The sequence below is a fragment of the Ctenopharyngodon idella genome, chromosome 12 (genome assembly GCF_019924925.1).
Source record: "Ctenopharyngodon idella isolate HZGC_01 chromosome 12, HZGC01, whole genome shotgun sequence".
Lineage (NCBI taxonomy): Eukaryota > Metazoa > Chordata > Actinopteri > Cypriniformes > Xenocyprididae > Ctenopharyngodon > Ctenopharyngodon idella.
Genome location: NC_067231.1, coordinates 8,389,974 through 8,414,717, shown reverse-complemented (window position 1 = coordinate 8,414,717; position 24,744 = coordinate 8,389,974). Strand labels below are relative to the sequence as shown.

Genomic DNA, 24,744 nt, shown 5'->3' with positions numbered 1-24,744 from the left:
ACTGGATGCCCCTGAAGACCGGAGGATGCTGGGCAAACTGAATTGCATACATTTGGGTACCGCTGGTTGTGGGGCCAGCGGCGGAACGGAAACAAAACTAAACAAAACTGAACAAAAGATTTTCCACCTGGCCCTCCTCCGGGGGAGCGAGTGATGCGTCACCATCTCCCGAAGAGCTCTCCCCTCCATCTCTGGGTCGCCTGTCTCAGGGCTGCTTGCTTTTACGCATACCGCCTAATTTGGCAGGGGCCTGGATGGGCTGGGCGGCCTGCCTACGACCGGTTCCGTGTTGTGGCCTGGGTGGACCACCAGAGTGGACAACAGAGTGCCTGACCGAGGGAGCACGCAGTGACTTTTGTTGCATGTAAGGCAAGATCTGTCGCTGTGCGCAGCTCCTGCATAAGCCCTGGGTCAGAACTACCCTTGTGCAACTCCTTAAGTGCCTTGGCCTGATAGACCTGCAGGAGCACCGTGGCATACAGGGTGGAGGTGGCCTGTCCAGCGGCTCTGTAAGCCTAAGTACATGACTCATCCACGAAAGCAACCTCAGCATGCTTGATGCTCAAACACGTGAGACAACGATCGTGACTGTCATTCGGCACCAGGAAATGACAGCATCCAGAAACACACAGTGTTTTGCTCTTTTAGGGAAATAAGTGCACTTATAGCGCTGAAGCACACAGGGGAAATGGCCGCGGCACAACTGACAGGAAATAGTGAAGCCTACAGTGTGCACTCTCATTGAAGGTGCAACAATACTTTTTCTTAGCTGTATGAACAGCAATATCTCATTGAAGGCTCTTTCTTAATGCTGCATGAACAGCAAGAAATGCTCAGAGATCTCAACCACCACTGCAGCGTGTCACACCAACACCGGTAGAAGAGGCTTCTTCCCAAAGAACAGACTTGTAGAATTAACACTCTCAGATGACTTGCAGAGCAGGAACAATTGAACCATTCGGCTCCGAAGTGAAAAGCTAAATGTGCGCTGCACGCACTTCCGCGCTGACAACTGTTGATTATGCTGCTTGCCAGCATGGACAAGTTAAAGCTGTTTTTGATTTATGTCATTCATGCTTCATGGAATTGTAGTTCTTTCCTTTAGTGCATAGTACCTCTTTTTATCTGTTTTTCAAATAATTTTTTTTCTTGCTCCTGAGAAATGTGATATAGCAGCTCAGTATTTATTTTCATTTTATCTTTTTGCTTGTTACATTTATTTGTATGTATCTGTGGACTTTGAGTCTTTGCTTTAATATACTGCAAGGGTCTTTGAAATAACTGAAATAATTTTGGTGAAGTGAAATGAAACTGTAATGCAGTCAAGGACTGTCTACAATAAGTTTAGCTGTGCATTTGCTGAAAAACAATTGCAAACCTTAGAACAAATGTCAACCAATCAGGTCCATCAAACAGCCACATGGTATAAATATTTATAACTAAACAAAGTGACTGATCACTGTAAATTAGAGCTCCTTGCAATACACAAGGGAAAACTGCATGCTTTATAAGAGCCCTCTAAAACCAGCTATTGGTGAAAACATCTACAGTGTACTAAATCTAAGAATTTTTGGTTACACTTTATTTTAAGGTGGCCTTGTTACAGTGTAATTATACATTTAAGTACCAAGTAATATTAATTATCTACTGCCTGATTTGACAGACAGGGCTTGGATTAAGTCAGGATTAGACCTTAGTTTAATTAGGGCAATTAGAAACATGCATGTGTCCATATTTTCCTTTCTATTTGTTTGTTGCTTGCAAAAAAAAATGTTAATATCTTCGCTACAAGAGAAAGATGACATTTTACTGCACATTGGTTCCAATTTTGTATGTACCAGCAGATTTACATGAAAGATATGCATAACTGTATAGTAGACATTTTCATGTTTTCATTTTCAGGATTGAAGAGACAATTTAAGAATGTTTAGCACCTAGAGAGGAAAAGAACAGCATAATTTCATCATTTTTTCTGTCTTTCTGCAATGGAGGCATTTGCATGCTAACACAATTAAACTTATGCTTCTGTCAGAAAAAACAAATGGGAATGTTTGGCATTGAAAAAAACTGAAAAGGTGCAGTGTCATAACTTGCAAGCTTTTATTAAATAAAACCGGTTTTCAGTCAAAGTCCTCCTTCAGACCTTTTGTCAAATTTATCTTACCTTATATGCTTTGCAAAATCTTGCAAATCCAAAACTGTGCAGCAGCTACAACATTGTGCAGGACAACTTTTATTCTTTTGCACTGCACTGATAAAAAAAACCCTGCATGACAGGATATTTTTGGCATAAATATCCAGTGCATGTCAGGGTGTATGCTAAGATGTAATGAATTGTGACAAGTGTCACTTTGCAGCAATATGGGCAGCTCAGGGTTTTGGCTCGTGTGCCCTGCAAAATGTGGCTTCATTGGCACCATGTGAAAAGAAGCTGCTACCATCGATTCATCCTGTGTCACTAATCCCCTCAATGAAAACTCGGTTTCATTCGGGCTAGTTTCGCTCTGACAGGCGTGAATCCACCCCAATTTACCCTCTACGTGGGGTTTCCCTGAATGCACCCACCCCACGCTGGTTTGATCTCAGCCCGCGTCTTCGCCTCAATGAGGCGCTTCATTAGCTTTAATATGTGAAGTGTGCCAAGACCTACCCAGCCACATCACGGGCAGGGCATGAATAGCCCCCTCCATGAGCAAACTGAATCTTCTTTTGTTGCTCTTGAATATTGCAGTACGTGGAGTGTGTGTGGGGGGTTTCTGCGCTGGCGGTGTGGGTTCTGTGCGTAATTGGATTAGACTTATTGCTGCGGATGTCGCCTGTCAATTAGACCCTTATGAACTGCACTTTATTGCCTGAGAATATTTCATGTACAATGAGCAGATTATATGAACAGACAGAGCAAAGTCTTTAAATTAAACCTCTATCATGCATGCATTATTGCAAAAGTCATTATAAACAATAACCAAGTTTATTTATTGTGAACAAGCCGTTTAAAGTAAGGAGTAATAATTAAACAATTTGTTTTATTTGTTTGGAACTGATTGCTCTTTGTTCTTGTAATTGCAGTTGTTTGAAAAATGTCTAAATGTTGAGTTGCAAAATATTAAAGCTAGTGTCATTTAAAAAAAACAAATATATATATATATATATAAAGCAGCCAACAAGTGTTATTTGTGTTATTTTTGTTTTGAAGGCTGTACTACACTACTGTGGAAAATAAATGTGGAAAAAATGAATAAAATGAGGTGTGTGGTGTATAACAAATACATTTGTTTATTGATATTTGTGTAGCTGTTAAGCAGCAGCAGAAAGGCAGCAGTTATCTGTTTACCTCCTAGTGTCAGGAGGCCCTTCAGTGATCACTCACACGCATCTAATCCACTTTTGATGAACTGGGTTAATAGACTCCCTGTGGTCATTATCAAAGAGACTCATTTCTATTCATTTCTCAGCGCACACGACCCTCGCACACCCACCCCTCATTACGTGTGTCCTTTCCTCAATAAATACAGCTCTTCTGTGCTCTGAAGTGTCAGTTCATCCTCAAGTGTTCAGCATGCCCCGTCCAGACGGCTCTTACGCGCAGTTAATCTGGAAAGAGGCAGAGAGAGCCCGCTCGGACACACATCCCGGAGCGGCAGAGGGCTGGAGGGAGGAGAGGGCGCAGGGCAGGGTCAGCTGTGACCCGTGCGCTCTCGTCGAGCTCCGGCTCTCCGGACTCGCATATCCCGACGAAGACCAGAGCGCAATCGCCCGAGCCCGGAGACGTCGCAGGCTGGCTGCTAACGCCCGTGAGAGGAGGAGGATGCTGGGTTTGAACGTGGCCTTTGACCGCCTGAGGAGCGTCATTCCTAACGTGGAGAGCGACAGGAAGCTGTCCAAGTCTGAGACACTTCAGATGGCGCAGATCTACATCAGTACACTGAGCGAGCTGCTGGAGGAAAGAGACTGCGACCCGGAATTCAGTTACCCGACATTAGCGATGGGCATGCAGGATCAGGTCATTGTGAAGGGTTCGATGGAGACTGAAGAGACCAAACCAGAGCAGAAAAACTGTTCCCGCATGTAGGATAAGATCATATGCTGGGAATATCAGGCATCCCACTTGCTGTGACCCCAAAACACCAGAACTCTTAGTGGACTCCCACTATCTGGAAAGGAGCAATGGAGCAAAATAGCATTTTCAGTGTTTTTTATTTGTATTAAACTTGATTGTTTTTTTAATTGCAAAAACTGTTGAATTCATTTTTGGACATTTTGTAGTAAAATATATTCTGTAATTAATGATATATTTCACCTTTTATGCTACACAAATAAATATTTTCAGAGGAAAAAGCTTGTCTTTTTCTCTTGAGTTCACAATACATTTGTTAAATAGTTGATTTAGTACCAATAGTTATAATAATACTTTGCTTAATTATAATATGCCAATCAGACACCAAAAATGACAAGTAAAAAGTACTGAAAGTAGCAATTTTTATTTGCGTTAAAATTATGTACAAGTAACCAAAGACATTATTTTGAAATTGGTACAAATTTCATGTTCCTGCAGTTGGCTTTTTCGATAACTCTTACCTCAAAGAACACAACTGAGAAAAATGCAGTATAAAATAAAACAATTGGATTCAGAAAAGTAGTCTATCTAGTTCTCCAACAGCCAATATTTACAGGAGTATTTACAGTTCATGTTGCTTCATTCAGTCCCCCGCTGTGTGACTTCCCGTTGTGATGTTTGGAGCTCACTGACACACTGCAGGACTGTGCCCAGAACTCGACACTGACTACCTATAGAATACTCACAACTCATAGTGTTTCGTGTAACAGAGTGAAATTAAAACAGTTAAGCGGTGAGAGAGAGAGAAAACAAAATGACCCTAGCTTTACTTTTGCCAAGCTGTATACAATAAAAATGAGTTATTTCAGTCTAAGCCCATGAAAAAACTGACAATGGCAGCAAAACGTCTTGAGCATCTCACATCAAATGAGCCTCCGTAAAGCTTACTGTTGAGGGCGATCACTTTAGAGGCAAACAAACAATACAGAACTTCTGAAAACACAAACTTGAGAAGACTAGAACGGTTTGGGTCAAAATTGTACTGGCCTTAAAGAGAAGTCAAGTGCTAAGTTAAAACTTGTATTAAAAAATAAGCCATAAACAATAAAGGACAAATTCCACATTATGACACAAACTAGTGAAATGTGGGATGAAAGTTTGTTGTGTGGCTCAGTTTAACGGCTGGGCATCAAGGTCATGGTAGACTGTAACCAGCTCTCTGTAAAACTGCGTTTATCGCTTATTCTCACAGCAACTTTGGCTCAAACCAAACCTTGGTAGCAGTGCGTGCACAAGAATTTTCACAGAACCTGGGTTACAGTGCAACCATGACCCAAAACCCAAGGATGAGATTTCCTGGCTTCAAAAACACATTTGAATTTATAAAAATTCCCAATCATCTCTCTCATGCACAATACGATTATGCAGCCAAGCTGTTGCATGATATTAATAAGTTTTACTGTTGATTTTGAGCTTCATAAGGTTTGGAAATGATGGTTAAGATCACAGTTAACGTTATGGCATTTGGACTATATGGTTATGAGTCACGACTACTAAAACATTCTAAGAACGCTTTGTCCCTTTCCTGCCCTAGCAAAATGGAAAGTGATGTAATTTATTCATTCGCAGACCTTTGACACCGCGCTATCGATTAAAAACGAATGTGTGCAACACAAAGGAAGCGCATCCTGAAGTGAAGAGAATGGATTTGAACCAGGAGGGCATGTCTTCACGGCATTTCAAAGAGGACCAGAATTGCGAATGCTGTTTTGGATTCGCCCTCCAATCGTTCAGGTCAGTGTTGAGCGCTCTTGAATTTACAGACTTGAAAGTGGAATTAAACAAACAGAGGGGGAGACATCCTTTAACAAGTTTTATCAAAGCTACTCTCTATTTCTGCCAATGAAAATGAACTTCCAAGGCGACTGATCAATAGATGGCAGATTAAGGAGGGTTTGCGATGCAAGAAACACAATTAAGCCGTGACGAAAACATTTGAAGACGAATCGGATGAACAACTTGTGACAAACTCAATCAAAACAGCTCCATTTAATATAGTTCTGTGTGTGATGTGCTTTAAACTTCATTCTTTACAGTCTGAATGAGGAAGGTACTGGTCGATGGTGATGATGATGATGATGATGGGTTGTTTTCCAGGTGTGTCGGGCTGGGCAGGGGTGTACTGAGGTCTGTGTGTGGAGCTCCGCAATCACACTAGCAGTGTTCCAGATAATCAATGACCCTGGAGATAGACTTCTGCCCCGTGGTGCCCACATCACACTGTAAGGGACACAAAGACACAATTGGTCGGTCAATAAGTGTAATTTTCTTATTAGTTTTCTTTATGAAATGATGAGGCAGAACATTAGTATTAATATTACAGCATGCTCACACATATACCTGCCTACATACATTTCTATATGCATGTTGCATAATTTCTAATGACAGGCCGATTAATTAGTCGATATTTGGCCATTCTGAGATTATAGCGGTTCAATTTACCCACTCAGCCAATTAAAGGAAGAGGATTTTCTTTCATGGATCTATCATGGAAGGTCATGGCTAATTTAGACATTGTGTTAAATGAGATAAGCATCAAATAGACATTACAAAAATTAGTTTTAGAAATAAATAATATATTTCGTTCAACAGAATTTATTACACAAACTATTAGGCTACAATGGCCATGATACTTGCTGCATCTGAATTGGTATTAAGATATATTTCCAGACCAAAACAGTTTGGTTACCAAAATATCTTCTATTATATTCAGCAAAAGAAAGAAAGCCATACAGGTTTGAAATGGCACAAGGGTGAGCAAATGTATGTAAATAGAATTTTCATTTTTGGGCAAACTATCACCAAAACATGAAATTATTTTTTAAATGAAATGATACTCTAAATAAGAAACTAAAACTGCCAGTAGGTGGCAGTAAATGTCTAAATGAGTAAAGCCGGGTGCACACTGTACAATTTTGGCCACGATTTGGTCGTCTGAGACTAATTTTGAAAATCCTAAAAGATTCCTCTGATCCCAGGCTAAAATCTGTAGTCTTTGGTCATTTGTTTGACAGGTTCACCGCCAGCCGATTAATGACTGTCAATGAAATTTTACCTCCGACGAAATTCTGGCAGTGTCAGAAGATTTGGCGCACAGTCCCGTAGTGCGACTTTTCCTTTGACGACCGTCAAATTTACTTGTTTTTAAGACAAGCCATGAAGAAAATTAACGCTAGAGATTTCTTTGTTAGCCACCATTTCAGTCCCACATATAATGCATCTCAGAGTCACCAAACGTGTATGGGTTGATGTAAAACTCCAGACAATTTTCATGTGCGTCCATTTTTAATGCATCCTGACTGTCGTACAGTCTGACATAAATGGCAGCTGAGATCCCACCGTGTGACATGAGGATTATGTTCGTACAGTCTGACAAGCAACAATCGCAAAGGACTATTATAAATCGTACAGTGTGCACCCGGCTTAAATCATCGAGTCATTCATTCATTTGATTCATTCAAACAGCTGATTCATTCAGGAATGAAGTAAATGGCTCTTTTTATGAATGGAACATTCAATCATTGGTTCAAAACACGGATTCATTCAGAAACAAAACACCACTGTGTTGCTCGGAGATGCACAACAGTTCTCCTCTGGCTTTATAGGTAATATATGTGTGTAATATATTATTGAACTTGAACTTAACTTATTTATTGAACTGTTGTTCACACACACATACACATATGAAATAAAATCTCATATGGGGCATTTTTGCCTTGATATCTTAGGGGCATTCTAACTCCATTCTATAGGCTACATCACACAGTAAGTTGTTGCCCTGTTTCATGTTCATCACCAATCAACTATATGAAATGTAAGTTGAACTATGAAGGTCTGGGAAGGAGTGTGAGCATTAAATTATTTTAACACGCATTTTAACTCCTTCCGGTCCCAACAATGGTCCCACCAGTCAATGGGTTTTTGGTTAAATGGCCAAAAATGGGACTAGAGAGGTTGTCATATATATTAAACGTCATCTCAGCAAACTCGCACTTTCCAACTGGTAGATTTTAAATATTGAAAGATTTGTTGGAATCTTACTGCTGGTGACACTGAAGTCGTGTGACTGCCTATTGTATTTAGGCTTTAAAATTAATTTATTTGTGTTCATTTGTGGAGATTCTCTTGATGAACAAAATGAGCGAGAATGGTCACAGAGCTTATTTTCTGCAACAATGCAAACCCAGGGAACCAGGGTGATGGTGACTTTGGGGTTGGCCTACAAAATGATGTCATCCCTGCAGCACTCTATTAACATTATAGCAGTGATATTGAAATGGTTGCGAATTGAGAAATTCCACTGGCATGGACTACTGAAATTGTTATCGTGATAATTATAATATAAGCCACCCTGCTTTTTAGATATCTGCATCGCCCATTGAAAATATTATACTGGTCAATCACTTGTGTACTTACTGTAAGGTTCATGAAATTCAAGAACTTCTTCAGCATCTCTGTCATGACCGAAAAATCCCCTTTTGGCAGGTTTTCCCTCACAGTAGTCACATTCATCTGAAAGAGAAACAGAATTAGCAGCTGGTTCCTCCTGCGAGGTTACAGTACACTACAGGCCGGCTTTGAAAGAGAGTCTGGAGATTTTTAAAGCAGGTCTCTGTTGATCAAAGTAGCAGCACTGCATCTCTGGCCATCATTTTTTCAGTGCGCTCCAAGTCTCCATGGTACTCGATCTTCAAAAACACATCAAAATCAAATATTTCCCTCCTTCCAAAAGCTTGGATGCCTCCTAACATGAATCTAAAGTGCAAACAGAATGATGTGCCTTTCAAAAGAAATCCTATTTTGAGTCAATTTGCTTTGTTTTTCAAAAACAGAATCAAACTTGACCTTCAAAGTGTGCAAACATGCATCCAACAGGAAAAGTGGGTGAAATAAACAAAGTATAAATGCCATCTCTTTTTGTTTCTGCGTCTGAGCTGTGTTTATTGGCGAGACAGATAATGGCTGTGTACGTCAGTCAGAAAGCAACAGAGTGGTGTGAAAGAGAAACAGAGGAGTCCATTACAGACGATTCAACAGCCCACCTATTAACGTCCTGAAAATAAAGCCATTAATACTGGCAAACACAACACAGAAGCTTTCTTCTGATATCTGCCCTGAAACTTGAAAACTGCAATTTAGACAAGCAACCCTCAAACCTTGCAAAGGTGGAGGAATTTGAACAGCAAAAGCTCTGCGCCAGTAAATGCTATGCTTATATTGGTCCAGCCTGGGTTTGTCCTGACCTTAAAGAGACTGAGGGCACAAGCGAGCACTTGTTGAGGACAGAAAGGTTTTCTAGATCAAAGGTAGTATTCTTGGCATAGCTAAATGCATACCTTACATGAGAAAAATGAGGAAAATGTAGGTTCTGAGAAGACAGAGAATAGAAACCTTGATCAGAGATACAAAATGGAAAACATTGAGGTACGTGAGTGTGTTACTTACTGGGCTCCCCTGGCACAGACAGCCCAAAAGCAGTGCAGTGTATGACGCCACAATACTGTCCTCCATGTGCTTGCCAGCATGCTGAAGAGCTGGAGACAAAAATCACAAGACAGATTACTCAAAATAACTTCAAAACATAAGTGTGCATATTTACTAAAGTTTGAGGCATTTTTCAATAATATAAGCTCAAAAAAGGAATATTCTATTTATACAAATTAAATGTAATGAAAAATATGTTGTGAAGTTATTTTTTATTCACTTTTTTTTTTTTTTTTTTTTTTTTTTCCATTTCAAAACAAGATAATTATATGCACAAACAGCATACACTATACCTGCTTTATTATTGTTCTTAAAAACATTTTACAGTTTTCAACTAAAAACAGAAAACTTATGCGTTTTGGCTGTTCATTTAAAAAAAAAAAAAAAAAGTGCAAGTTTTTGAAAACAATACAGTTATCTCCATATAAACTGTAAAAACCCGTAAAACCGTGTTTAGTCAATAGGCATGCGCATTTGACGTGAATGCTCTGTTAAAGAATGCATATGTGGTATATAACGTGCTATATAAACAAATGTGACGCAACTTTACTGGAGTGCTGAATTGTAGATCTGGTGCAAACATATCCACATTGCTATGATCAGATGCTTTCTTAACTGCTGTTTTCTCACTGCTGTCATTTTTGTTGTGTTTATTTTGTTGTTGAAAGCAGCAGTGTGGGTGGCATCAGGATGTTTGCTAACAGTATATCGCTGGACACGTATTTCAAACTTCTTTTCACACAAGCGGAAATGAAAAAGTACTTCGCTGTAAAGTTATCGAGGCTTTAAGGCTGAATATACACAGGAAGATAAAGGTCTTGCACAAGCAGCTTTATCTCTGAGGCTGCACTCGATGACTACAGAAGACAATTACATAATATTATCTCTGCATTAGACTAACTTTGTATTGTAACATAAAATCAGAAACATCAGAAAAATTAACTAAGGCCAATTTTGGGCACCTCATCAGCTTCTCTTTATTCTGTTCCTCCAATTCTAAATCAAATATGAAACTTTAACAACAGTGTTGCTAAACAAGAGCATTCATTCATCTGAGATTGGTCGCCCACCAAAGTGGCTCATAGATGAAGCTCAATTTCCTGCAATGGCAAAAAAAATATCTACATTTGGCTAGTCCCAAAGTATTGTGAGTGAGTGTCTACCTTTGTTGAGATCAAGTTCTTCATCCTCATCTTCCTTCTTCTTGTCCTCTGTGCTGTTGTTTTCTGAAGCCACCCACTGGATCTCTTCATTCGTTTCTTTCCATTCTCCGCTCTGGTCCAATTGGGGCTTTGGCGCATCGTTGATGAAGTCATCCGTCTCCGCCTCCGCCAACATGGCCGCATGCTCTCTCTGAAGGAAAAGCTATTCATGCAGAAACAGAGGCAAACTAATTACAGTTTAGTTTGTGAACCAATTAGTTAATGAAAAAATTTGGAAAACAGATTAAAAAGATTTAAATCACTGAAATTTCTCACAACTAATACTAATGCTGTTCTATTACATCTTTGCATTTCTATTAACCCGCACACGCATTAATGAAAACTTCAGTATAAAAAACTCACATTGTGTACACCACAATGTACACATATGCATCATTTTATTTTATGTACACCAAAAAAGTTTAATGCAGTAACAGTGATGTATGTAGTCATGAAATCAGAGACCTTCATCTTTACAAAATCCGATAACTAGTGGATCCCAGGAGATGCAGTTGAGACGCATGCCATTAGATCACTTGGGACACCAAGAACTTAATAATAGGTGTACTAGGTCCTGTTTTTGCTATGAGCCCTTTAAGAATGAAGAGTGGCTGTGCAGTAGTCGTTTTTCTGTATGTCTATGTGTGTTTATACCTTCACCAAAGCAGCGATGGCACCGAGAGATCTCTCAGTCTGCAACTCATCTTTGTCAGACACACACATGGAGTCCCAGACGTCACCTCCCTCCATTTGCAGCTCCACCAGACAGTGTCTGTTCCTTGCGCTGTACTCCACGAGATTAATGAGCAAGCCCAGCCCCTACAAACACACACACAATGAAATAAACCTCATTTAGATCAACCACAACACTAACAGAACCACAACACAAACAGAAAACCTGGATTCACTTTAACAGTAATGTCATACACAACTGGTTTGCACAAATGCTAACAAAAATAGGGTTGAACAAATATAAAAATATTTAAATTTTTTTTTAATACATTTTTAACTTCTAAAAAAATATGATTATTTAGTAACAACTATAATTTAACAAAACTTGAAAAACCAATTAATCAGCGATTTGTTTGCATTATAACTTAATGTTCACAAAAAAGTCTCTGCGAAGTTTAAGCAACTAATTAATTTGTTCCTAATGGAAGGAGTGTATTAACGCATTACAAATCAACACAATATTAACCACTCTAAAAAGTAATTCAGGGAACCTGTTACCACAACTTAAATAAATGCATAGCTGCAAATTAAAAATTCTAATTTATTGATTTAATTAAGCCTTTGAAGTTTATTTAATAAGTTTATTAGCTTTAAACATTATTTTGTTGAGTTCTGTTGACATAATAATGTTGATCATTATATTAACTTAATTTTGGGTCTACTATAAACTCACATTTGTGCTTTAATTGAATTTTAAAAAATTAAGTTGTAGTAACTTAATGAAATTGTCTTGATAACTTTGGAAACTGTGTATAGTGGATTTCTAGTTCCCAGCATGCTTTGCATAAGACTGGATAAGGAGTCCGTTAGCGTTTAATGCTGTTATGTTTGACATTTAAAAGAGTTTCTGTTATGTTGAAGTTTTGGTGGTTACCATTGTGCTGTAAAGTAGACAACATGAAGGTAAACGCTACATTGACTCTATAAGCAATAAATGTGTTAATGCCAGTGACAAGTAATATCTTACTTGTTCATTAAATATACATGCTAAATAAATTACATTAAGCATGTGCTATGATAGCTGTGGATTTTACTGAAATAGATAAACAATTTCATTGGAAGTTGTCATTAAAAAAAAAGAAAAGAAAAAAAAAAGATGCAAACAGTTGTTGTTGTTTTATTAACCAACACAGTTTTATAATTACCAGCAAAATACATCCTCACAAATAAGCATTGTATATATCTGAAACATTACATAACCTTATTACAAATCTGACCACAGTATGGATTTTTCATTTGTAACATTTGAAAGCACTCTGGAACTCCTAGTGGACACTGCTAGTCCTCACTGAATGTATACTAACACGGAGTGATATTAGTAGAGCTGTGTACTCACCAGGACTCTGATATCGAACCTCTGCTCCTGCGGCAGGTACTGCGGGACCCTGAGCACACAGTTCAGCGCTGTGATGATTAACTCCTCCTGCTCGCCTGTCTTTGTGCTGCCCCATTCTACAGACAGAAAATGCACTCAATAGCTGCCGTATATACGAGTTCAAAGTTAGTTAATCAGGGATTTTCTCTGACTGTTGTTATCCAAGCTGCTCACATTTGGCTTATGACCGAGTAGTCCTGCATTATGCTGAAGGGGTTGGCAGCAATACTACTGAGCAGCTAGCCAAAGCAGCACTGCTAACAGAAATCCATTTGGCACATCGAACAAAACCCATGCAAGGAAGCCAAAAGACTCTTATTGACTTTAAGCCTTTCAAAAGCAGAATAACAAACGTTCTATTAGGCATAATGTAATGAGACAGTCACTGCGGCCCAGTCGCCTGCACAGCTTCCAGCCCATATTAAAGTTCAGTGTTACGGAGTAACTAACTAAAAGCAGCAACATATATCTGTAATGACTAATCGATAATAACCAATAATGTATTTCATTACTGATTAGTTGGATCTGTGTGCTGGAGAACCTCTGTCAGTGACACATTACAGTAGTAAAAAATTTTCATTGGTGAAAAACGCATTTGAAAAATGGTGGTCACAATGCTATTGAGCTGCTGTGGGAAAGTTTCCAAATTCTTGACTAAAGCCAAAAGTATTCTTCACATTTTGACACGAACCGAACGCTGGAAACATTGAACAAGTCATTGAAAACATTAAGCTGCATGTGTTCAGTATTATGCACATACTGTTGTGAGGACAAAATTTACATTATATCTGTACGCATACCTTACGCAAGTATACTTTGTGATTTACAGTTTGGGGAGTGTTGGGGAGTAACTAACTAAAAGCACCAACGTTACTAGGTCTGTGTGCTGTGAATGGAAAACCCTTATCAGTGATATCACTTTAGAGCAAAGAAAAATGCTTTTCTATGGGGGGAAAATGGTTTTGAAAAATGGTAGTCATAAAGCAAGCCGCTGCGTGTGTGTGTGTGTGTGTGCGGTTTAATGCACTTGAGGTATTTCTCTCCAGCGCAAGAGTAGTAATTTACATTATAATCAATAACGGTTAGAAATTCACACAAGCATTTATATTTCAGAAAAAAAAAAAAAAAAAAAAATTGCCTTAGAGTCGCCATTAAACATTAGTGGTTAAACGGATCGTTGTTGATCCGTACAGACCAAGCCTCACAGTTCGGCATGCATATGATTCGCGGATGTTTAACTGCAATAGAGTGAAAGGTTATCATTTGCACGTGTTTTGTCTTGCTAGTTTACACATTAAATAGATATAAAACCATTCCAGCGCTAGAAGAGGAAAAAGAGGATTTAATTCGGTAGGCTATCGCACGCCACGCTGTTATCGGTGCGCACAGACGCGCACGCACGCACGCACGCACGCACGCACGCGCACACACACACACACACACACACACACACACACACACACACAGAGAGAGGCACGTTTCAGATAGCTTGCAAACTCCAAATTGATTTCTCTTTCGCATCCTGAATGCACTTGGACACATACACGCATTATGTCAGTCAAAATACCCCTCTCAGCAAGTATTCTCGTTAACACGTTCGGTTATGTCTTAAGTGAACAAGGTGAGAATTTGGATGTGTATCTATCGGATGTGTGCGTGCATGGGGTCTTACTCTTAAAGTGACAGCAACCTATAAATACCTGCTGTTGTCTGTCATGTAAATCAAACAACAAAACAGCTTTAACAAAGATTAATCTATATTAAATTTATACAGTGAACAGTGTCATTTTACATTTAATTAGGCTATTACATTTCTGTACATGAAAATTAATACTACATTTAGACCTTATACTTTATTTGTAACTTTGTTGTATTTATCTATTCTTGCAATTAGTGTATAGTATTTGTTCTTTTAACAGTCTGTTCACTTGTCTTTAATAATGTATTAGTTAGGCTAGTAGTTTCTGCTGTGGTATCGAATTAGTTAAAGTGGGCCAAGTAATAAATGCAAAGTCCCCCCCACCCCCCAATTTTTTTTTTTTTGTGCTGATCCGAAAAATGATCCGATCCGTGACATAATAACTGTGATATGATCCGAACCGTGAGTTTTGTGATCCGTTGAACCACTAATTCAAACACTACACTAAGCGAGAACATCGATATTTGATGTGCTCTATATGTATGTGTGTTGATCAAATACCGTACTTGCTTGACAGGAAAGAACAAACCTCTTTGGTTTGATGCATGTCATTCAAGCATAGTTGAATTTCCGTAATTCATGGGCCAGTTGCGTAAACATAGCCGCTAAGCTGCATCTTAAGAACTAGTTTGACCAACTAGCAATTAGTTATTGCTAATCATTCTTACTTTTCAGATTCAAATTAGACCAATCTACCTTTTTATGTAACTGACTTAAGTAATAACCAGTCCTGAAGAAAATATTCCCATCTCGCTCGATTCATGTGGATTAAGTTTACAATGTCTTTTTGAACTTTTTAAAATGTCAAAAGTTTTGTTGGAATGGACTTTCAATGGTTGAGGTGGCAGCAGAAATCTGTCAGGTTTCATTAAAATTATCTTCATTTGTGTTTTGCAGATGAACAAAAGTCTAAGTCTAGATGAACAAAGTTGAGAAAATGATGACAATTTTCATTTTTGGGTGAACAAACCCTTTAAGAGTACCTTGCACCTTGGCAAACTACAGTTTCAAAGTGGCTTTTTCAACACTGTTACATTTACAATGCACTCCTTCACTGTCAAAGTAGAAGGTTTGTTTTGTTAAATGTTCTGGTCTTTGTACTTACCGTTATCATGTGTGAGATTTAACAGGACTCCAATGATGGCTCGCATACAGTCTTCTACGGCTTTCCCCACATTGCTGTTGCTGCAGTAGGGCAGCGGCGTGCCTGACGAGCACAGGCCTCTGTTCACCTCTCGACTGTACCTCTGGATCATCTCCTCACAGTGCCGTAACGCCCTAAAAAAAGTCGAAGATGTCATGTCCATCCAAATAATTAATATTTTAATATTCAAAAACATCTTGAAGGGACAGTTCGCCAATTTTCTCACATAAAGGTTATTATAAAACTTCAGAAGTCTTGGAATATGTAGTGCATGAGTCAAATTGTTTTTAAGTTTCTTTTTATTCAATTTCATTGTATGAAAAAGCACAGCATGAACATTCTTCAAAATATCTCCTTTTGTGTTCCACAAAAGTCAGTCAGTCATATGGGTTCGGTACAACATGAGAACCAAAAAGTCCCACATTTTTGAATAAATTAAATTAAGGTATTGGTTCTCAACTGGTGGGTCGATTCTGATAGCTTGGCAGAGAGCAGGGAAAACAATGATAAACGCAAATAATAAAATGCAGCTAACCATATAATTGTGCATAGTTAGGATAATAAAATAAAGAGCCTTATCCTGTAAAAGGGAGGATGACACTAAAAAGTTGTGCATCCAATAAAACTGTGGTATTTTGGCACAAATTCATTTGTCAATTGGTAGAAGATAGTTAAATTAGACATGCCAATATGGATTGGTTGCATGGCATGTCCTTATTCTATAATAATAAAATATAATTTAATAAATTAATAAATAAAAAAATATGCAGAGTAAAATAAAATATGACTGACTACATTTAATGTGCTTACAGAATCATGAAATACTAAACTGTATTTTAACAGAGGTATGTGTGTTGCAAATAATAAAAGACAACGTTAGCATCTATTGATTTTAATTGTAGGAGAAAACTGGATAATCTTGCTGTATTTTTTTCATCTTCGGGGTTTAAAATCTTGATCGTGTCAATGTCAAAGTATATGATGTTTTTTAACACCTATAGTAAATTAATGCCTCTTATGTGTCTCATAATTATTCATGAAACTGTGTGTCCTTATCCTATATGATGACATTTCTCTTAATTATTCACAACAGCGTGTGATGCTGTCCTATGACAGATGCTGTGAGACGTAGATGTTCACGTACAGTAAGTGTGAGTGAGAGGAGCATTCATGGATCACAAGTGAGTGTTTTTGCTCTGTAAGAGTTTCTGCGAGGCACAAAATCTCTTCGATTGACCCAGAGTCTCCTAAACAAACAGAATTCATCTGCACCTTGACTGTAAAGGGTCTGTAGAGCTCCTTAACATAACTTCTTGAATAAACACTAAAAAAATAACAGTCTCAAAAGTTATTAAAAATGCAACAGCGCGTTCATATGTATACTTTTGATTTAAATTAAAGCAGTCACAGGATATGTATACATTTATGCAATTTACGTTGAACTTACAAAACCATGTATAATTAATGTGTTGATTTTGTTGCATGCAATGGTGAATTGCCGCATGTATTTGTGGGGAAACTTTGATGCATTTGTGATGCTTTTCACAGCCACTTTTGTAGCATTTTTCAAAACTGTGATGAGAACTAACTAGTGCTGAAACAGGGGGTTTCAGGACCCTTTAAAACTTGGTACTGTGAAGGACAAAATCTGTCCTGCAGCAAAACAAGCTAAGAAAACACTACTTTAAGGACCCTTGCAAACTCCATATGTTATTGTAAGCACAAAAATAACTGCTCTTGATAAATGAAATCATAAATTTACAGTCTTTCACAGGGCATCAAAAGCCTCTTAGTGTACCCCGGCACAGTGACGTCACATTAGAACATTTTAACGACTCTACATCTGGTCTTAAAAGTGCTCCATCAGCATTTAAATAATGGCCATTCAGAGTAACACTCGAGATGGAAAAACAGCCTGCAGCATCCTAATGGATCACATTTACACCACTGCCAGGGTCAGCAGACACCAACACAAGCTGCATTAGCTTTCTCTAGAGGGGGAAAACTTAGCTCTTCCTCTCTATTAGTCCCCAAGACGTGTGTGAGTGAGATAGCAAGAGAGAGGCAGTCAGCAACCACAGCACACGCGCTACAGTATGACCAGCTTCATGCAAAATGCTACTAATGCGCTTAGCATAATGAGAGGTCATTAGCGAGCGAGATGGGAAATGGAGGTAGAGGTTCATGTATTCATCTATTAGTGGGGTCATTATTAATGCAGGCCTGCCGTACTCTCTAATTGAATTAGAGCCAGCTGAATGAGCTCTTCCAAAAGTGTATGTGTGTGAGCTGACTTTGTTGACTCATCTAGATCCTCTTCATAGTCCTGAGCACCCGTGTTTAGTTTGCTGTGCACTCTCTGAAGCATCTGACCCCGTCTAGAGAGCTGGGCCATCAGCTCATAATTACATTAGCAGTGAAAGAGAGGCCAGACTGCCCCAAGCAGACAAGTATGAGCTAGATTTACCATAACAGATGCTTAAATACGCTTTACTCTCAATATGCAAACTGAAATCTGAAAATGTGAGTGGTGCTTGCTCATGTTAAAGGCGAATGCCAGGACGTTGCTTTATGGCTGTTTTTTGAGTGTTTTTTATTGTGTTGCTATCTGGTTGCTAGAGTGTTTGCTAGTGTGACTTCTTACTGGCCCAGCACCCATGTTTAGTTCGCTGTGCACTCTCTGAAGCATCTGACCCCATCTAGAGAGCTGGGCCATCAGCTCATAATTACATTAGCAGTGGAAGAGAGGCCAGACTGCCTCAAGCAGACAAGTATGAGCTAGATTTACCATAACAGATGCTTAAATATGCTTTACTCTCAATATGCAAACTGAAATCTGAAAATATGAGTGGTACTTGCCCATGTAAAAGTCACATGGCAGGGCGCTGCTTCATTACTGTTTTTTTTTTTGTTGTTTTTTTTTTTGGAGTGAGTCTATATAACTTTTTGTCTCTTTTATCATTTGACAGGCAAGAATTCTGATTGCTTGAAAAGTATGAGCACCATATGAGTTATCATTCATGTCTGTAGCACAAAAAGTGAATTACATGCCGAGGATAATGGAGAGAAAAATATCAATTTACAATAGTGATTTCTGAAACCAAGGCAGAAAGTTTTATAATACATATTGTGAAAGGTACAATCATAAATTAGTCAATATGACTTGTGCGCTAGGTGGACCCTTTTCATAGAATGTGATAAAGCATTCCACATTTCACAAAGTTTTTTATATATGTATTTTCATAAAACGTAATGTACATTACGTATACTATACATAAATATGTATACTATGCTTTACATTGTATTACCCTGGCATTAAACTGCTGCAATTTGGTTTCTAATACAGCTGTACATTTGACATCTTTCTCTTATTTGACTGTCACAATTCATTCCTTTTGTAAAGCAATAATGGATTTTTTTTTTCTTTTGCTGTTGGAGCAAATTTGCTCCCATGTAACTCCATAGAGGTTTACACTGTAAAGGAAACGTGAAAATAGATCCAAAGTCTTCTGAAGCTATAGCTTTGTATGAGGAACAGACCGAACAGAAGTATTCAATCATAATCTCTGACAACTTTCAGTTGATATTCAAATATGGAGCATGAAATTCTGTGATGTCAGATCCAGATGGACTAGCTTTATGGTGCTTGACAACTCCTGATAGAGTTGTCAAAAGTACAGACTTTGGTACCAATCCGTACTGAAATTTAAAAAATGTGACGCTTTGAGCGCTGTTGAGCAGATTCGTAAACACCTGATTGGCCATTGTGTTGACACGCTCATCGTATATGTCTCTGATTGGCTACAATGATCAAAACGGGAGCATTTGAAAGCACATAGAAGTGTTTGAATTTGAAAGCGTTTTTAAAAGCAGGAGTGGGAGCGTTTGAAAGCAGGCATCTATCAGCGGACTGGTCTGTGATAGATGCCTGCTTTCAAACGCTCCAATGTGTATCTGTGCAAGCGCTCAGTGAAGAGCGTCATTGATGACTATTTACAACATTTTTGAAGCATTGATCAATCAAGCCAATCACAGACATATCCAATAAGCACATCAATACAATGGCCAATCAGAGGTGTTTACGAATCCGCTCAACACGTCACATTTTTAAAATTTCAGTACCGACGTGGTACCGAAGTCTGTACTTTTGACAACTCTAGCTCACGATATCTGTATACTTTCATTGTATACAGCGTGTATGCAGTGTTTGGAATGACATGAGGGAGTAAATGACAATTGACATTTATGGGCTAACTATCCTTTTAAGTGCTCTGAAGTTGGACACTTGAGACAGTATGCAACTCTCGTTAATGTTTGAAATGATTGGTCTCTTTAAGAAATGTCTGGTCTCTTTAAGAAATGTCAGCATGGCTTGAGCTGTATCAGAGGGTGTTCTCTGGCACAGCAGCTCTCTGCGCTTATGGTCTTGGCAGCTGGTGCTGTTGATAAAGTGTTCCTGTTGCTGTTGGGGTTGTTAATGAGTCTGGAGGCTGTCTGCTGTAATGAGAAAAGCTAGCACAAAGTGCACGGTTAACCTGCACCCTGCCTGACTGAACAGTACCAGGGTTTTACTGCCAAAAACAGTCAGGAAAACATGAAGAGCACTGTTACATTACCGTAAAACCACAGCTAGACTGCTGAACAACTGCATTTGGTCTGGAGGCACTTACTTCGCTGAAGACACTATGAGTTGAGAGTCCTTGTACGCAATCAGGTAGGCCTGGTTTTCTGGATTGTGAACAGTTACCTGTATCAAATAATATCATATTTAAAATATGTAATTTAAAAAAAAAAAAAATCCTCTTAAATTGTCCCAGCATAGACAGATTATTGTATCTGACGCTGTTGTTCAATCTACAGTAGGTTAATATCAAGGTTAATGCAGTCTGTTTATCCCTAAGAGAAATCTACTGACTCACTCTGCCAACAAGTACAATAACCAACATTCCCTCACAAAAACATAGCATTAGACATCTAAAGTTATAGCAAAAGCATTATGACCAGAATCTTATATCACAGTATGTGTAATATTATGATAACATCTACGCAACCGTTCAAAAGTTTGGGGTTGGCAAGATTTTTAAAATTGTTTTTGCAAGAAGTCTCTTACGTTCACAAAGGCTGAATATATTTGATAAAAAAATACAGTAAAAAAAAAAAGCAATATTGTGAAGTATTATTGAAATTTAAAATAACTTTTCTGTTCGAATATATTTAAAAACGGCCGATTTTTGATCAGTTTACAACCATCGGCATATCGGCTTAAGCATGAAAAAGGCTGGTATAACAAACCAATGGTTTATTAATTAACGGCGTGAAGGCACTGAGCTGTATAATGTCTGTTGCATAATCCAAGATTAATCCACAATCTAATATTCCTGCTGTGCTGCTGTCCACATTTAATGTTAATCAAACAACAAAAGATAAAAAGGATTAATATGTAAAGGGCCCTATGATTTCCGCGACGTGGAAAACACGAACTGAATTGCGTAATCCAGTCATAAAAACGGAATTTACTGTACAACGCGGAATGCCACAGAAATTGTCAAAGTTTTGATGAATAAATAAAAAGTATGTCAGCACACAAATCAAATCGCGATATAGACTAGTGTCTGTGATTAAGCCGCAAAAGGACTATTATATATGAATACTGCATATTCTGCGTGTCTCTGTGTGAATGAATGGCGCAGATGCGCAGTTTCATTTAGCCTACCTCACACATACACTGAAAGGGTTAGTTCACCCAAAAATGAAAATGATGTCATTTATTACTCACCCTCACGTCGTTCTACACCCATAAGACCTTCGTTCATTTTCTGATTCGAAACAAAAGATTCGAAGCAGTGTTTTGAAATCGCCCATCACTAGATATTGTTGAAAAGTTGTTATTTTGGTGCACAAAAAGTATTCTCGTCGCTTTATAATATTAAGGTAGAACCACTGTACTCACATGAACTGTTTTAAATATGTTTTTAGTACCTTTCTGGGCATCTGAAAGTGTAAATTAACTTGCTGGCATAGAGGCCTCACTGAGCCATCGGATTTCATCAAACATATCTTAATTTGTGTTCCGAAGATGAACGAAGGTCTTACGGGTGTAGAATGACATCAGGGTGAGTAATAAATGACATTTTCATTTTTGGGAACTAACCCTTGAAGAATGTGTGATGCTTGCCTCACTATATGAGGACAAAGGATGAGCTTCATCTCCAGAGTCACTTCGTAAGATTTTTACCGTTTCATTTGAGAAAATCTATCGTCATATCAAAAACACACAAAACTCAAATAGAAAGTCCTCACGGCAACCTGTCAAAATAAAACTTCAGTTTAACTTGATGTAATTGTGACAGGAATATATTACTCTTGTTGTACAGTAGAATTTAGCCTTGTCTCAATGTAATAATAATATATGGATTTAATATATACGGTGAAGAAAATGCAGTGCTATTTTAAATTTGTTTACTTTATTTCTGTATCTGAAAACTGTTAAACCTACCTAAAAGCACTGCTTATGTCATATGTAGGCTCTCTTTGCTCTGTTGTATTTATGTAATTAAGTTGGCCTGCTGAATGTTAAATGGATCCAATCCATGTTCATCAGAAATTATTTGATGCAGCAAATAACAAGCTAGCAAATAATTAACTAGCTAGTATAGCTTAATGCATGTTTTTTTTTTTTTTTAACTTTGCTGATTTAAAACATGATCAAAACACTATTTTAATGACAAATGTTAATGACAAAAATAAGAGAGCAAGTGACAAATATCGGTATCGGCCATTAATTGTTAAAATTGGTATCGGCCCCAAAAAATCCTATCGGTGCATCCCTATTATAAATGCCTTTACTGTCATTTTTGATCAATTTAATGCATGGCTGCTGAATAAATGTATATTTTATTTATTTTTTATTCTTTTTAAATCTTACTGACCCCAAACTTTTGAACTGTAGTGCATTGCACAACAAGACCACATCTTTGTAAAGTCACCGAAAATGTCTTATTTGTAAAAACCATGTGAAAGCATATATAATTTTATTCTGTTAATGCTGCAAAGTATGTGAATTTTAATTGAAATCTGTGTATAACCATGTTAATGGGGTTTGCAGGTTCAAGGAGAAACAGCCTGGATCTACTTGATATAACTTATTCAGGGCACTTTATCCACCTTATTTTTAAACGTGAGAGTGGGCAAGGGCCATTTGTAACTTGAATGTGTGAGGCTTCTGGTGTCATTCGCTTCCAGTTATTTTTAGCTCTACAAAACTTTTCATTAGGCTGCTTGATATTGCAAACTGGTATTTCTTATGGAATGTCTCACACATTCACAAAAAATAGCTTACTTCCGCATTGCAAAATAAGGTGGATACTGCACCTGGTTGCATGTAACATAACATATGCATGGCAAGTAACGCCTAACAATCACAACTCAAAAGTGTGGATGAGTATCAGACTTACACTTTCTAGAACACGGAGACATCTCTCAGCCCCCCACAATGAGGCCACTAGGTTCTCCTTATCATCCTCTCTGCTCAGGTTCTCGACACACTCTTTAACTGTGAGGAAACACACACATGCACATTTGCATATAAACACGCTGTTAAAAGCATCTTATTCTAAAATGCGTGTGTCTAAAACTTAGGCAAATACACAGCAAAATCCCCAGAGTTAAATCAACTCTGCTCAGAGAACATATGGTCCCTCTCTACATAGAGTTAAAATAACACTGAGAGTTAAAGTTAATGAGATAATACGCTGTTTGTGGAGTTGTTTAATCAGATCTTGAGAGATTTAATGTCTTTTATCTTCAGTTGATTTCATCTAAAACTGTGGCTGGAAGTCATTTGTAGTTATTGTGTTTCTCTTCAGTGATTCTGCTTGTTAACAACAAGTGTTCATCACTAATGCTCAATCATAACTTAATTAATCACTTAATTATCTCATTAACTATAACTCTGCTTCAGTGTTACTTTAACACTATATAGAGAGGGAACATCTGAGCAGAGTTGATTTAACTCTGAGGATTTTGCTGTGTAGGAAGGCCATCACTTGATAAAGTATTAACATATCTTTCTGCTCTTCAATATTAAATAAATAATAAACAGATCTTTAATACTATACAGGTCACTTCAGTAAATACACAGTAAAAGCAGAAGACCTTTATCTACAATGTGGTCCAGGCCTCCTAGAAGCCGGAGTTCTTCTTTAAACCAATCCCCCGCTCTCTTCGACGTCAATGACAACAACGTCTCCATGGCTAAATGTCCCGTCTGCCGAGAAAAAGAAAATGCACAATCAGTCTGAAAGATATTATAAAAATAATTTCAGCTAGAATGACTCCATTATGCAAATGTAAAAGTTCTATTTGCTGAACAGAACATTAAAACGAATGTAAATGGAGGGTGTGAAATGCAAAGAAACAAGACTTGATAAAAGTTAGTCAGTCTTATGGCTCAAGCAAAAACATTAAAACAAGTAAATATTATAATAGTTTAGTAAAGGGTGTTTTGAATTAATTTATGGGTGAATATAGAGACAACATCTTGCAGAGGGTTTTATCATGCTGTGCTTTAGTGTGCTAACAGTCTAAGTAGGCGTTCACACAAGATGAGTTGTGTTCAGTTTGTGTATTTTTAATTGCTGTCCTATGTGCTCCAGACAGATGTCTTTGACCAGTATGTCATGTCTGTTTTTTTTTTTTCAACGTCAGCATTTTCAAAAACTGCATGTCAAGTAAAAACAGCTCAACTTAAAATCCTTGAAATCTATTTCTTTCTGATGCATTCCACCCAGCTGTTTTTGAAATCATCCTGTGAGAACAGCTTACAAAAACTAGACTGTCAGCAGAATATTAAACCTTCTCCGAGAAAGAGTCCATAATTTCACCCAAAAATGAAAATGATCCCATAATTTACTCGCCCTCAAGCCATCCTAGGTGTATATATGACTTTCTTCTTTCAGTCAAACACAATCAGACTTATATTAAAAAATATTCTGG

The 24,744-nt window shown here is 38.0% G+C and overlaps 2 protein-coding genes across 2 annotated transcripts in view; one reads left to right on the top strand and one right to left on the bottom strand.

Annotated features, from left to right (window-relative positions):
- Positions 1 to 3,410: 3,410 nt before the first annotated feature.
- Positions 3,411 to 4,178, top strand: atoh1c (atonal bHLH transcription factor 1c). Its single transcript, XM_051915694.1, is given in 2 exon segments — positions 3,411 to 4,054; positions 4,056 to 4,178. Coding segments are annotated over 2 exon segments (621 nt in total). The 5' UTR covers positions 3,411 to 3,556.
- A 281-nt stretch (positions 4,179 to 4,459) lies between these two features.
- waplb (WAPL cohesin release factor b) overlaps positions 4,460 to 24,744 on the bottom strand; it is a 58,427-nt gene continuing 38,142 nt past the window's right edge. The window contains exons 11-20 of the mRNA XM_051914198.1: positions 23,905 to 24,016; positions 23,205 to 23,302; positions 20,421 to 20,497; positions 15,712 to 15,884; positions 12,869 to 12,984; positions 11,455 to 11,619; positions 10,762 to 10,963; positions 9,560 to 9,648; positions 8,531 to 8,626; positions 4,460 to 6,334 (exon numbers count right to left, since the gene is read on the bottom strand). Of these exons, the coding sequence (XP_051770158.1) occupies positions 6,269 to 6,334; positions 8,531 to 8,626; positions 9,560 to 9,648; positions 10,762 to 10,963; positions 11,455 to 11,619; positions 12,869 to 12,984; positions 15,712 to 15,884; positions 20,421 to 20,497; positions 23,205 to 23,302; positions 23,905 to 24,016 (1,194 nt within the window). The 3' untranslated portion in view covers positions 4,460 to 6,268. The remainder of the gene's footprint in view (positions 6,335 to 8,530; positions 8,627 to 9,559; positions 9,649 to 10,761; positions 10,964 to 11,454; positions 11,620 to 12,868; positions 12,985 to 15,711; positions 15,885 to 20,420; positions 20,498 to 23,204; positions 23,303 to 23,904; positions 24,017 to 24,744) is intronic.